Source organism: Tauraco erythrolophus, chromosome 23 (genome assembly GCF_009769465.1).
Source record: "Tauraco erythrolophus isolate bTauEry1 chromosome 23, bTauEry1.pri, whole genome shotgun sequence".
In the NCBI taxonomy this organism is placed as follows: Eukaryota; Metazoa; Chordata; class Aves; order Musophagiformes; family Musophagidae; genus Tauraco; species Tauraco erythrolophus.
The window spans coordinates 7769152-7784725 of NC_141487.1; the positions used below are offsets into that span (position 1 = coordinate 7769152).

General features: G+C 44.3%; 1 protein-coding gene across 3 annotated transcripts; it reads right to left on the reverse strand.

Moving 5' to 3' along the window:
- Positions 1 to 310: 310 nt before the first annotated feature.
- TTC34 (tetratricopeptide repeat domain 34) lies at positions 311 to 14873 on the reverse strand. 3 transcript variants are annotated; one of them, XM_086625743.1, is made up of 8 exons: positions 14565 to 14873; positions 13342 to 14147; positions 12010 to 12235; positions 9978 to 10170; positions 6442 to 6608; positions 5283 to 5550; positions 4815 to 5029; positions 311 to 829 (listed from the first exon to the last, which is right to left on the reverse strand). In XM_086625743.1, exons 1-8 carry the CDS (start codon positions 14871 to 14873, stop codon positions 311 to 313), a joined length of 2703 nt encoding a protein of 900 aa, XP_086481869.1. The 3 variants fall into 3 exon arrangements, with proteins under 3 accessions (XP_086481869.1, XP_086481867.1, XP_086481868.1); XM_086625741.1 differs by having other exon boundaries at positions 13342 to 14873; XM_086625742.1 differs by having other exon boundaries at positions 4815 to 5025; positions 5279 to 5550; positions 13342 to 14873.
- Between the last annotated feature and the right edge of the window lie 701 nt (positions 14874 to 15574).

Below are 15574 nucleotides of genomic sequence, written 5' to 3' on the forward strand. Positions count from 1 at the left end.
TGAAATGTTTTCCTTCGCTGTGATTGGAACCCATGAGTTCCTTCGCTTTAGCCAAACAAAACACCTTCTTTACACGGGGGAGTTTACATACATCCACAGTAATTTAAAAGAATGCTGAATACTGCAATTTGCCTTTTTCTCATAGCCCTCTTGGTCAGTCTTCTTTCACTACCTGAAACTTCCTACTTCTGATCTTCCTGTACCATGTTCATTGCATGTTTATCATGAGCTTCTTGTCTTTCCTTTATTCTTGCATCCTCACAAACAAACTAGAAAGCAATCAGACAGTGAAAATCCTAAACCAGATAAATTAGTGTATGCTACAGCTTGATGCCTCTCGCTTAAGTCTTGTTTTCAGCTTTTTAAGTTCAGTATTTTTATCAATTTTAAGACCATAGTCTGTGATTTTCCAGGCCTCTTCATAATTCTGCATTTCAAAGTGATATTGTGCAATCTTACGAAACGTTTCGGTTAAAATTTCAGTGCCAGGGCCATTCCTGATGCTGCACAACGCCACAGATTCATCCAACTGCAGTGCCTCAATGTACTGCTTAACTGCTGCCTCTTCCTCAGCCACTGACAACAGCAGGTGTCCTTTTGAGCAGTGGTCCTCAACGCGTGTTTTCAGACTGCTACAGCCGTGCTTCTGGATCACTTTCTCCATATCTTTTAAAGCTTTGTCGTATTCTTCCAGGTGCATAAGGCAAGCAGCCCTCCGTCGGAGATACCTTGGATTATCTTTGCTTGTCAAGACAGCCAGGGTATAATAACCAAGAGCCTTCTCATAGTCGTCCCTTTTAATCAGCACATTGCCTTCCTGAGCTGCTACCTGTGGATAGAAAGTTGCTTAACATTAGTTATTAAAAGCCAAAAAAAAAAAAGAGTAAAATATCTAGTCTGGACTGGCCACAGGTAGACCCAGACACTAAGAAATTTTGGATACTTTCTCAAATGTTGAAATTGCATCTAGTTGGAGAATACATAATTGGCATATTTTTTGCGTGCAGGTACAAAAATGTTGAATCAATGGGCACTTGCTGTTTTCTCAAGAGTTCCTGAATCGTTCTTTGTTTCTGCATGTTTCACTAAAAGTTCCTCAGAACTTTTCTTCTGAAGTGGTTTACATTCGTTAGGAATGATATGTGGACTCAAAACAGAATGGACCAAACTCTAAAAGTAGCCAATATTCTGTTCATGAAACCAAATTTCTGCCATGGTCTGCTCTAACAGGTGACTATATGGAAATTGCATCTTCTAGTCCATAGATAGCCCCGTGCACTGCCACACAAATATTTCCACGTGCTAATAATGAAGGCTGGTCTCAAGCTATAGGAAAAAATAGCCAGCTGATGGCTTTGCTAATAATTAATCTCGAGTGCAAGTGAACTATCTGCCCTCATCTGAAGGGAAAAACAACAACAACAAGAAAATAGAGAAGGCAGAAAGAGCCACATAATTTTTAGGTTCATAAAGGTCAATAAAGAAAACTCCATTAGAACCATTTACCTCAAATGGATTTCTCATTATTTCCCTTTATTGGTACTAAACAAAGCTTTTAACATGCTGCAGCAGAGTAAATATTGAAGTGATAAACAAGACTGCCACCAGCAGCTTAGGTCTTACAGAAGGCTGAGCCAAACAAGTGGAGACTTCAAGCACAGGATAAATGTTTTCATCAGCCTCATTCCATGGGGTATCACACATTCCCTTTGGATGCTTGTGGCTCCCCAAAATTCAGTTAGCCCAGTCACTGTCCCAGTAGCCACACTAGTTCAGGTTTTCCAGTCTCTTCGCGTGCCTTGTCTTTTTATTTTGGTTAACTCAGATTAGAATTGATCGCTGTTTAACAGACCTGAGGAAAACAGGTTCTGGATGAAAAGGATCAATATTGCAGGTCAAGTCTCAGCATCTCATCTGAGGCCAGTGGCATGAAATAATTTAGCTATTCCTAAGAGTTTATGAAGAATTCTACACAAGTTATTTTGCTATAAAGGAATGTAAAATCCTTTACATAGTCATATTTATTAGAGAGTCTCTCAGCTCCCACATGTACAAATAGAGGGCCAAGGGTTAGTCTCTGAGCAGTAAATACCAGAAGATGGACTGATAAGCATTGAGCTTTGGAAGAGGCTAGATGCTTCCAAGACAGCTTAGAAGTCTTTCTGTCTTAACCTGCAGACCCTATTTGGGGTCCCCATGCCACGAGGCATGTGGAATGGCAACTTCTACCTTGGGCTGAGGGCCTGATTCTGATGCAGACCATATAGCTTTTGAGACCATTTCTGTAGGAGTCAGCTCTGGATATCCTATGGCATGTCAACAGCCAACAGAAAGTGCAGCTCTGCGGATGTGGGCAAGGAGCTAGCAATCAGTCCCGCATTTAACCTCCGACCTAGGAAACCCAAGGGTTGGAGCTGCACTAGCAGCAAGCAAACTCCCTTCCTCTGACCTTTTTCAGTTTAATAAATGTTTCAGCTTCCTATTCCCATGTGGCTCTCCCAGTTGTTTACAAATTTCTTAACGTGGGACCCCTTAGACTATAAATAATGGAAGAATTTTATTGCTTTGTTTTTCATGAAAAAAATCAGTACATCAAGGAGCTCTCCTTCCCCCACCCTTTCCTATTCAGCTGATGTAGAATTATTTTTCGCTTTTCAGACCAGACTCCAGGATAATGATGACACGTTTCTATAATGCCTGTAATCTCCAACCACTCCAAAACAATGTGGCAGTAATATTTTTGTGTGTGGAGTAATGAGACTGAAGGCTGAGCATCAAACCATTCAACTCTTCTTTGCTTCAGCCTCCTTACCTGTGAAATGGGGGTGACAGAAAGAATAAAGAACACCCCCCCTCAGAGCGTGGTTAGGAGCCATGGCAAGGTAAGGCTGTTGTTGGGATTTTGGGCACTAATTCTGTCTGTAAGCTTTTTCACTTTTACTGAGATCTTCCTTTCACACACAAACTGGAATAACCTTGCAGGCAAAACGAAGTGCTACTGGAAAATCCTTTGAGACACCAGGCAGGTGAATTAACCAATTCCTTCCCCACCCCAGAAAAGTACATACTTATTCCCTTGTCATAAAATACATTAAAACGAAAATATTTGTGATTCTGGGGTAATCAGTAATAAAAGTAATCACACTCAGTAAATCTTTGAAGATTAGAGAATATGGAAAGACTCCCAGGTGCTTGAGTCCAAACGTTTAGTCAGCTGAATAAAAGCACAAGATTAAAAATTAAAAAAAACCAAAACAAACTCTATTTTACTTCCAACACCGGTATTAAGTTCCAGTCTTAAATCAGTCCAGCTACCCCTATTCTCTGAAGTGGCAGAGAAATTTTTCATGATAAATAAGCCATCAGTAAGGGGTTTATTGCAGGCTCTGTTCCACAGCTGCCAAAAAAGGACAGAAATAAAGTGCCTCTCCCATTTTAAAGGTTTCACTAATCTGTGGCACCAGAGAGTTCCTACCATATCAGTGCAGTTTAATCTGCACAAAAATTAGTCAGGTTTTTTTTTCCCCTTATCTTTTTTTTTTTTTCCTTATTGACAGCATTACAAAATTCCTCCTGTGATGGACTTAGCTGTGAGACTTCCATACAGAATGAGTGACGTGGCAGCAAGAGAAATTCAACTGTAAAATGCATCTTCATTTATAGACTCCTCTGTAGGGCCTCCGTAGACACTTTCTTGATTGTACCTTTATAGTGAAATATTGCAAATTGCCTTTAAAACCTTCAAACTCTTCCCTGTAAGACTGAACTTTTTACATTATTCAGAAGAGAGAGGCTCTTTTCTCTGTAATGGGGTATACCTAGGGACCAGTAAATTAATACTTGTTTACTTATATCCTCCTGCTGTTTTGCTAAAATACATACAAAGTACTCCTCTCAAGATGCATTAAGTATATCAGCATGTTGTTTGTTTTATAACCTGGGAGAAAGCATAACAATATAGCTTCTCACCAGGGCGCACACCAGCCACAAATTGAATAAAAGGAAGCAAACTGATTCTCAGAACACGGAGCTTCTGGGTAATCAGAATTGCAGATGCCTGAGTGAATGTTAAAACTCCTCACCATCAATCTAACCTTGTCCTGTCTTATTATTAGAGACGCTTTCTCAGAGCTGGATGCACTTTTGGAGGAGAAACTTGAAAAAAGTAGTGAAAAATACATACTTGGGTGGACTAGAGCAGCGTGGCATTTTTGTGTCAAACAGTTTTAGCTAAGAAAACCAACACCAGACTCAAAGGCTAGTAATTTTATAAAAATGTGAATATATTTCAATTTCTAAATGTTATACGAAAGAGCAAAAAGGATTGAAGCATTTAATGTGACTGAATCAGAAACTTCAGTCTCATTTCATCAAGAAAATGACTGGAACAGGAATTCCCCTTCCCAGAAGCCAGCTAGGAGCACCATGTAACTCTTACAGAGTACAACACTAGCAATGATCTTTTTAAATCTCTGGCTGCTGCCCCTCACATCCCCTGCACTTTAGCATTGGGATTAAATAGGTCTCACGCTAGGGAGACCAACAAGAAATTCCTCCAAGTGGTAAGAAGTGGTAATGATGAATTACTAGAGACAAGCAAGGTCACTGCAATGAAATAAATTTGGATTCAACTCCCTATTCTGGCTGAAGTAAAGACTGGAGGAAGAAGCCAATTAGTTCCTCGTTCATCTGATAAATGGGCTTCCCACACACTTCTGTTCAAGACAAGGCAGGGAAAACCTCTGCAGCCTAATTTTGCTTCCCATTTCTTTCCCCACTGAATCCACAGATATAGTATCAAAAAAGGCTTGTACCTGAGAGAGATGCTGCTGCTGCTTAGCATCTACAAAGTTCAGGAGAAACTCCAACTCCCTTTCATCTTTCTTAGCTAGGATGCTGAATGAGTGAGCTGCCACTGGCACGTTCCTCTTCTTCAGCTGCAGCACAGCTAGTCTTGCCCTAGCAAGATCATCAACAAGAGGGTGGCCGAACGCTTCCTGAAGGTGATCAAGGGCCTCTTCACACCTTCCTGTTGGTTAACACCAGCACAAGCTATGTAACACATTGCATGTGGAGAAAGACACATCAAGAAAACTTACTAAAGCAGGATATAGGTAGCCTGTCCAAGGTCCACATCTAAGTGTATCAATTTCCCAAATTATTTGCAAACTCCTCTTGAAAAGTACTGTACAGCAATACCCTTGCCATTTAACATTCACTTTCTTTGAATTTACTGCTCGTTCACTTAGTCTGATCAGCGATGTAAAAGAACGGGAACTTACCGTTTGAGATCAACACATCTGTGTAGAAGATGTGATATTGTGCATCCTTGCAAATCTTAATCAGTACTTTTGCAATCACAAGAAGATCCCTGAGGGTGTCTTCTTTTGAAAGGTCTTTAGTAGCAACAAGCTCTGCTAACGCAGTCCTGCCATGCTGAAGAAGCCATCGAGTGATCAACCCTTGGGCTTCATGCTTTAAAGACAGGATTGCTGGGATCACTACTCCTGCCTCCACCTTCAGTGCTGAGATCAAATCTTGCACTGCCTCCTGTGTAAAAACAAGACCAAAACCTGAAATGGTAGCACTAGCTGTGTATTGATAATTTGTTCTTTCACGTGCTTTCAGTTCTCTCCTGTCCCACGCGTCAGCTGCACACCTTTGGAAGCTCTTTGCTCTTCCCTGTCCTTATGCTGCATCTTTTCCATTTGCAAAGCTGATATAAGAGCATAAAGATGGGTTTGAATGACTATTTGCAAAGTGGTGTGAACTCCTCAGATTATAATTTTAAAAAATTCTTACAGAAACAAGAAAGAGATGCTGTGAATGAGTAGTGCAAGCAGGGTTTGGCTTAGCCAGGATAAACCAGTGCAAAGCCACACACCCAGCTGGAGATGCACCATTTCCAATCTGCTGTAGGCTTTGTGTAATATGCAGGTAGAGCATAAGGCTCTTGACCATAACAGAAGCAGATAAACCATGCAAACATCTGACATGATTTCCAGGCAATGATATACTGCAACCTCCACTAATGGCACACGTGAGCTTTTCACAGATGATGGGGATGGACTCACTAAACCTTGAAACTGTTCTTTTTCCTCTTGTTGTTGCTACGTTTCATCTAACACAACATTGTGTCATGAAAACGTGAGATCAAATATAGCAGAGAGTTTGCAGCACTGCAAATAAATGCAGAGTAGTGACGGTGAATACGATCTTTGTTTAAAGTCTAATCTTCCTCTCTCAAGACTTGGGAAAGCCCATCAGTAATGTCAAGTGGACTACTTATACACCCAGACAAAACAAGAGCCTTCACTGACCAAATTCTGTGAGAAACTCTTTTGATTTCAGCGAGTCCATGAAAAAAACCTATGGTACCTTACACTAATACTGCTTAATACCATCAGAAAAATCACCAGCAAATCCATCCAGTGATAATACCTTCTGCTGCTTCAGAGCAAGGTACATGAATCCTCGTCTACTCAGAGCTTCCACGTTCCTAGGGTCCTCCTTTAGGATGGCATTATAATCAAAAATAGCAGTTTTCTTCTGACCGAGGCACCCGTAACACTGCGCCCTGATGAGAAGGCTGTCTTCAGCATAACCACCTGGAGGAGAGAAAGGCAGCCACACTTACTCAAAAGGTCTCCAGTCTCCTGCTCTAGAACAGGGTGCAGCAAATCCCAGTGTGTGCAGACCACCAAGCCCCACCGAAGGGCTTCAAGGCGGCTAGAAACGCTGCGGCAGACCCGAATGCTACCTCGTGGTGGCTGCAGGAACGAAACCTAAGCTCATTTTATTTAGAGCTGTGGCAAGGGTGGAGTAAGGGAGGTGTGCTGGACGGAGGCAAACGTGCTGTGGTCACAGATGTGACTGGAAGAAGAATGAGGAGGATGCTGGAGAGGATATCCAAGGATATCCATATGGAGTTACAGAAAAATTCCACTTTGCCTGAGGATACCTGATGAAGCACAATGAGAGCACTTAAGTGGCAGTTTCCTTTACTTTTTGTTGCCAGTGGAATTCCTGTCGCATACTATCAACTCTGAGTGAAAGAAAAAAAAAAAGAATCTATGTCAGGTTGGTTTGCAAAACACAGTATTGAATCCTATCAGTGTCCTGCTGAGGCTGGCAGAATTCTGTCAAAGAATGAACTTTCACTGGTGAAGTCTTGAAAAGAGTTTTCTGGTGTGTATTAGGAAGACAAGGCTACTGGGAAGTTCTAGGTCTTGTGGTGCACAAGTCAATCTCATTCTGCAGGGAAATGGTGAGTTGTGGTTCAGTGTTACTGCTCAGGACTGGAGTGTGATGTTCAGCTTCGCTTCAAAATTCTTGTCTAACCTCAGAAGCAGCATTCAGCTCCTCTGTATGTCATCATCTCACTTGGGAAACACATCGTTCACGGCCGGTAGGGATAATTTCAGTGTGTTTGGCACAAGCTACAGAAACATCAATGGGACATTGACAGCAACTTACAGAAAGATAGGGCACTTTGCTGAGAGCAGTGATACGCTGCAATTTGATTTATAACTGTAACTGTCCGACTGTGACTCAACTCTTAATTTTCCAGACAGGAACAGGAACCACCCTGTGCCAGGCACACCAAAAACACAGGCCCCACTTCCAAGAGTCTTCAGTCTAGTTAAACATGCCAAAAGAACATTGTAATAGAAAAACTGAATGAGTAGAAAAGGTAACAGAATGAAAACCATAAAATCACATTTCTCAACTAGCTCAAAAGCTTCCTGGTTTCTAATAAAACCAAACACGTGTCCATCAACACTGTCTCTCCTCAAATATCCATGAGTGCTCTTCTGATTGCCTCAAGGTCTCAGCAAGAGTGAGTCTCCTCAGGAGCAGCCAAAGGAAGCAAAAGGAGTGGCCTGCAATTATTAAGCACTCAACCTTCCCACGCAGGCAGTTGTTTTTTCTGCCTTCTCTGGGATACCTAGACTCAGCCAGCTGACAGTATAGAGAAATTCCATGTTTGCCAGTTGTCATGAAACTACTTCTGTCAAGTTTTGAAGAGGTCTAGAAAGCTTTACCCTTTGTTGTTCTGCCCTAAGGTCTTCCACACTTTTTCACAAGGACCTCTAAAAGACAGTGTTGCGATGCTGCTCTGGAAAGTAGCAAAAGGAAGATGAGGCTATTGTAAACAGGAATGTCTTCATATCTCCACACTTATCCCTCCGCTATGCCTTTCTCCAAAGACATCATTTATGTGCAACAAATAGAGGCAACCCATCAAGACACGACCATCATCTCAGGAAATAAACTGGATTAGGCTCCAAATCCTTGGATGTTTTAGTGTGATGGAATAGGAGCAGCACAAATGAGAGAAGAAAACTCTAAGAGGGAGATACGTGAGGATGGAGGTACAAGGGCATTTGGCTGTTTTAATAAAGTGGAGTCAGAAGGTACACATTGTTTTGGCTAAAACAGTAATCCGGATGGGATTGACTAATTTACCACCACATTTAATATGCACTCGGATTTGCAATCCTAAAATTCTTTTTCCTCTGCTTTCAAGTAACTGCTGCCCAAATAAACACGTATAGTTGACAATGAAAATCATGGTCCATTCATGCACTGGTTGCAGAGCGCGTATCTTCCTGCCATCCACATGCTCCTTCCTTTCAAGGCAATTTCGATGAGCACCTTAGTTAGCCCAGGGTTGCAATCGATAACTGTGGCATCCCAACACTGGATGACATACCATCAGTGCCACTGTAAGTATTTTTTCATAGGGAGGTCAGCACATGCAGCGTCTTGCACAGCTGCCTGCAGAGATGAGCCAGCAGACGGGCTTCTAGTAATTCTTTCACAGTAATGAGGCTTTTTCTCCCTCCTAATATGCTCCAAAACTTCTGTACCAAAGGTTATTATCGCTCTGGAGCTCTATCAGTGGGCTCCCATAAAGACAATATCTATTTCTTAACAAGCATCTGCTCTAGCAGGTGGGGAGTTGACAAGCTGGAATGCACGGGCTGTGAAATGGAACCATCTCAAAGCAATTAACAGATTTTTTTTCCATTTTCATAAACCAATCTCTCTTCTTCTCACGCTGCTGTCACAACATTTGCTCAGAGTGAAAGGTAGATTTCCCTACTAACATGGTTTTACTTGGAACATGCCAGCAGCATTTCCATGTTAGGAAAAAGGAAAAGCCAGGATAATGATGCCTGCAAGTGGGCACATTCAACTCTTTTGCACTGGAATGATGCATTCACTGGTCTGCTGGAAAAACAAGGTGAGTTTTTTGCTGCAATGACTGTATTTACAGTGTGTTCATTCTGATGAAACAGGAGCTACCAAATGAATTGCATTGGTAGGAAGGTTTTTAGGGTACTAACTGATGTAAAAAACTAAGGCTGAAACAGGGGAGCCTTCTCTTCTACACTGCTTGTCAAAAATGGGCTGAAGCTGGCTGTGTTTCAGTAGCTTTTCCAAATTACTTATCAGATAGAATCTCCTCTAAAAGTTACACAAAACAGAGGATGAAGGCTGCTTCTTTCTTCTGAAAGAGGGATTTCCTTCATCTAGATGATTTTGTGAAGTGTCCCCTCACTCACATTCGTTCAAGGACTAACTGCTCCACAGAGGCCAAATTCCCCTCTCATTTATCACCAGTTTGGGTTTGACCTCTTTAAGAAACTATCATATTGTATTTTCACAGAAGCTCTCATCTCATTCTAGGTCAAGTTTAATTTTCTGGGGAAACTTTTCCAAAAACATAGTCTTCCAACCTGGCAGCTGGACAACAGGATCAAAAAGCCCTGGCTTCTCTTGACATTACCAGGCGTCAGGCTTACCTCAGTCACCTGTGTGCAGAGTTACTGAAAAATCAAGTTTTATAGAAGGAAAAGTAATTCTGTAGGATATCCTTGAGACAGATGAATTGGTTAGACATGCTTGCTTACCCACTGATCTGAACTCCCATACAAGTAAATCATCTATTGGTATCTGGATAACCCTACCTGAAGCAATGATGGCAAAGGAGAGGTAGGCAATGGCCTCTTTGATGTCAGCGTCCTCCTGTTTGTTCTTCAAGATGGTCAGTGCTCTGAGATGGCAGTGAGTTTGCATCAGCTTCCGGTCTGCATCTTGGAAAATGTCCATGATTGGCAGGAGGCAGGAGGTATCTCCGATTCTGATCACTTTCTTCAGCAGCTTAACAATGTGAGAGAAAAAGGCAGAAGAGAAAGATTGGCATGAAAAGAGAAATGAAGTCGTGCTAAAGCTGGAAATATTCCTGTCTGGTGAGACAAGTATGCTCTTACCCAGCACTTCCTCACGTTCCACTGGGGCTTCAGCCAGCCACGGTCCAGCCAAGGACCATGAATCTCTCCTACTTAACTCTTCAGCTGGCCAGAGTGTAACGTGTTTTGGAGAAAACATTACTTCTTATCTTTTCTCACCACCACCACAGCTGTGGAAATCACTCGGGGGAACTATATAATGCTGCTTTGCTTACTTTGGGCAGCATCTGTTCCAGACTGGCAGTTAACTGGTTTTATAAATGCAGCTGAACTACAGGATGATTGCCTCAAAGACAGAAAGTTTCTGTGGAAAAGGATTCCAGTGACCCCTTTTGACTGCAAAATTGAAACCAGTGAATTAGTGGAAAATCCATGAAACGCTGTGCCTTTCTTTTGGTATTGCTATCAGGAATCTGGGAAAAGTATGGATTCAAATCCACAAATTAGTATCCTCCTAGAAAAGAATCTTGCATGACATATGGTACCTTTGCTTCCATTCACTAGAGTGAAAATCACCAAGCACGTTTTTACTACATTTCCTAAAGAAAAGAATCAAAAGATGTTTCCTCCAGTAAAGCAAACGTGCTTAGCAGGTATTCAACATCCAAATCTACGCCAGAGGAGCCAGGACAAGAACAAAGTTATCTTGGTGCACCAGAAACATCCACTGAACTTACTACTTTCTCTGGTTTTATGAATAGACACAAGAGTCTGGGTGCTGACAGGCAGGTGGGACAAAAATTTTGAAGAGAAATTTTTGGTGACACACATGTTCCACCTAGAACTTGTAGCGGAAGGTGCGGATAGGAATCCAACTTCCAAGGGCAACATATGAACTCTAATAAAGTCATGTCATTCATTAATAGCCTTCCCAAGGGCAGCAAATTATACCAAACTTTTGGTTTTCATAGGGAGTAATGAAGTGGTGGCAATAAAACTTTTTTTTTAGGGCTACTAGAATTTATATAGGATTTTAAAAAATGCAATAGTTCCCTCTGATGGCAGAACCTGGTAATTCAGCTCTGTAATCCTTGGCAGGAGAATCAACGTGTTGGAATCTCTCTCGTGGTTTCAAGCACAACTCGTTAGCCACTAAAGACAGAAAACTGCAGACTGATATTTGAGCTTCTGGTTTTGTTTTATTCCCCGCCCCCCTCTACAGTGCTCCATTAGGATAATCAGTTAGGCAGTAGTTCTGCCTTCTTCTCTCTAGGGGAAAATTACCAATCCCATCAATACCATCACCAAGGGCAGGACGCTCAGTCATGTTCTGCCTAGTTAAAGCCTCTGATGAGAAGTGCCATTAAATAGCTCGTGATGAACGGGCTGTATTTAGCTGGGAGTCCTGGTGTGGCCTGTGCTACAGACAGAAAGCCCTACTTATGAGGCCTGAACTTACCAGTTTACCACCATTCCTGTGGAATATCTTAAAGCACAGGATGGGGTTCGTTTCCCACTGGAAAACCCATCACAGGTGGTGTGGCAGAGCGGGTTCCAACTTTGCACCGTGTGATGAGGTGGCCTCACAGTGCGGCTTGTAGCCAGAGCCTTACAGTTGTGAGACAAGCAGAGCACCGTGCTGGGAAACGCAAAGCCTTTGGAACACCCTCTGGCAAGTCTACGTCTCTAAAGTGGTCCCCCTTAAGCTCTACCATACATTCTCTGTATCAGCCAAGGGCGTTGTTAACCCTCTTCACCATACTATCACTCATCACTCTGCCATTCTCTCTGCTAGCCAGGTGCTCCTTACCTGGTTGCCATCATACAGGAAACCTTTCTTCAACTGCAGAAGTGCGAGGCGAGCCAAGATGGGAGACATCTGTGGATTTCTGGAGAGTGCTAGTAAGAGGAGCTTGTGAGCTTCTTCTGCACAGCCCATCTGGTACAGGGCATCAGCACAAAGGATCCGCGATGCTTCATCAGAAGCGTCCAGCTCCACCAAGAGAGAAGCCAGCTGGTAAACCCCAGGGGCATCTCTGGAGAAAAATAAAAAAAAAGAAAAGAAAAAGGGAAAGACCACTTTCAGGGAAAAAAATGCTAATGAGAGTAACAGAGCCTCTTTGTCTCACCTGGAAGCTAAGAAGCAGGTTATCAGTCCAGTATCAAAACAGATGATACATTTTACCATATCTGGCACCATAGATGTCTCTGCCACTTAATTCCATAAACATAATCCCTTAAGCAGTTGTGGCTCTAAAGAAAGGTTAACAAATAATGATTCATATCTGTGGTTCTGCTGATACTACAATGGGGAACAGAAAAAGTAACGGTGATAATGGGGGGGGGGGGGAAGATCACCATTTCCAACGAAAAGCTGTGTGTTAGAATTTGCATGAACTCAGAAGAACCGTGTTAATAGATAGCTTCTTGTTCCAGAAGCAGCGAAGAACATAAGCAATCTTTTCTGACCTTTAGAAAGATGATTTTAAGTATTAAAACCTCAGAGTGTCTCTCTGTTACATCTTGTTCTACCTTCAAACTCAGGTTTTAATGGCTTTAGCTGGAATAGTTTGGTGTTCCTGTCTCAGATCTCCCAGCCTTACATATGATATCAATACAGTTAGCGTTGAAAAAAGAATTTGGGTTGCCAGCACCAAGTACATGCACCTCAGCTCTGTCTTCAAAGGACACTTTCTAGGGGCTTGGTACTTCGTGGCCCACCAAATCCTTCAGTTCAGAGCTGAGAGTGAAAGGAGCCAGCTAGCACCGACGAGTCTGTTTTATTATGGGTGTATCTACTCTTTCAGAGGAGAAATCTCTGTCATACTCCCAGCAATTTGCTCGCTCCCAGCTTAGGCCACTTGGTACATCATGGATTAACTTCCATACAAAGATTGAGCTCATTTGACTACGTGGATCCTATCGCCTTCTGACATACCAGCAAAAGAATATTTTGCTGGAACAGCCACACCTATGCAGTTTTATTTCAGCCTGTTAATTAGGAATTTTAAAGGGTCTATCTCCTGCTCTCAGTTGCCTGAAGCAAGTACCCTCTCTACTACTCAAGCTGCCCTCTTTCTGCTAGGAACCTGCACAGCCCTGTTTCTTTTTCTGCCCACAGGCTGAACTGCCTCCTGGGTACCTCTTCTTCTGGAGCATCTTCTGTCCTTCTTCTTGGAGAACCTTTAGCAGCAGTCCTCTCTGGTTCCACGGCACATAGGACTTGATTGTGAAGATGGTTTCTTCCAGCTTTAACTGGCAAGCTGTGATATAATCCAGGGCTGACAAGTAATGGCTGCCACCAGAAATCCGGATAAGTCCACGCCCACATAAGGCTTTAATACAGCTGTTAGGATGGGGGGAATCATGCTCAATGACCTTTTGAAAGTCCTGCAGGGCTTGCTGATGGTCACGGGCGTGGAGGAAGCAGAATCCTCGCAATGCTAAGAGAGTATTGTAGTAAGTTTTCTGCTCTGCTGCCAAGAGGTGGTCACAGATACCCAGGGCAGTTCTGATGTGCCCGTGCAGGAGCTGGCAGTCTGCTAGCCGAACACTGAGCTCACGTTTGGACCCTGGGGAGATCTGAAGAAGGAACTGGACTGTCTGGATGACAGAAGGGAGCAGTTCAGTACCATGATTGCCTCTGAGTTCAGTCCGAGTACGCACAGCCTCCCTGTATGCTGCAAACTTCACCTCCAGGACGGTTCTAGCCTGTTCTTCTATCCTCTCAGTGTCATGTGGTGAGAAAAGCTCCTCAAAATGTTCCATCGCCTGGGCAGGGGTTGCTGAAAAGGCTTCTGCTAAATCCTGCATCATTTCCTGCATCCGTCCACCCAAGAAGAAATACGCAGCAGCTCGTTCCAAGAGCAGACCCAAAGCTTTCTCGTCTCTGAGACTATTATCAGTGGAGAAGCCTTTGAGGGCTTTGCTACAAACTGCCACGCACTCCTCAAATTTGCTTTTCTTCAAGAGGTAAGCTGCCTGCACCCTGCAAACCCAGACATCATCCGGTGCCACTGCAGACAGGAAGTCATAGCAGTTGCCCAGCCACTGGTCCAAGGAACTGCAGTCTGGGCTTTCTTTCTGATATGTTGAGAGATAATTAGAGAAGGCCTGGATGACCTGTGGCAGGTGTTCCCTTTGCCTCGTGCACACATAGGCCACTGCCTCAGCCCGATGCATCACAAAGGCTCGGATATAGTCGGCAACTCCCTTCCTAACTTCTGTCCCTGAGAGCACCCATGCCAACGCCCTCAGCAGCAGCAGTTCCACTGAACACTGGGGGTTGGCCTTGAGCAGGGTATTGCATTGACTCACCACCTCCTCTGAGCATCCTCGCCCGAGCAGGGTCTCCAGTTTATATACTGAGGATACCACATTGTCGGGACTTAGGGTGGAGAGAAAGAGAGCAGCTGTTCCCACGCTGAGGGAGACAAGGGCCAAGTTCTTGCTCTGGATCTTGGGAATCTGATTCTTGCCTTTGCACCACATCTCCAGGGTGGCTATAACTTTCTCCCAGAGCCCTTTGTCTAAGGAGTTCACTTTCTCGACTGCTGTGGGGGCACTGCAGCTGAAGGCAGCCACGTAGAAAGCAGTGGCTATTGGCAACTCCTGCCGGGCGAGGCAGTGGTCCCCTTCTTTGCAGAGCCGTGCAGCAAGCTCCTGAGGTGACATCTTCTGCACTTGCATCTTCACCGAGCAGCGCCACACGTGTGATGTGGCTGGTGCCTGTAAAACAGAAAACCAGCACCATGAGGGGCTGTGGAGCACAGGGGTTTTTTGCTGGGGGGGCAGCTTTGCAGCCGACAGACGTAAGCAAGCCCAGGTGCTGTGAAAAGCCAGGGTTTGCCATCGACAGGCGCCCTGGGGAGCAAAGCCACCAGCAGAAACACCGCGGAGGTTCTCAGTCCCCAGCCACGCAGCACTGTCAGTGCTCCCTGCCCCATCGACTGCCCAGGACAGGGTGCTGGGGGCCACCAGGCTCTGTCCTCCCCGGCCGAGATGTCGGCTGGATAAATTTTTAATCATCCGACGGCATCTCAGTGCTGGTGGCGGACAAGGAGGAGGACAGAACAGCACCTTCGCACTTCGCCCACCACTTGCCTTTTCTTTTCTGCTTTGCCCCGGGAAAGGCGGGAAACGGAGACGAAAATTTGCACCTTTCTACCGCGGGAAAGACGCGGTTTAGCGCGAGGGCCCCCGGGAGCGCCGGGCCCCCCGGCGGGGCGCGGCTGCGCGCCGGGCAGCGCGCAGGGCACAAATAGGGCACAAATACCTGGGAGCGGCGCAGTCGCGGGGCTGCTGGACGGGCCGGGGGCCGCTGGGGGCCCGTTCCCACCGAGGAGCATCGGAGGCGCCGCGAGGTGAGGCCGGGC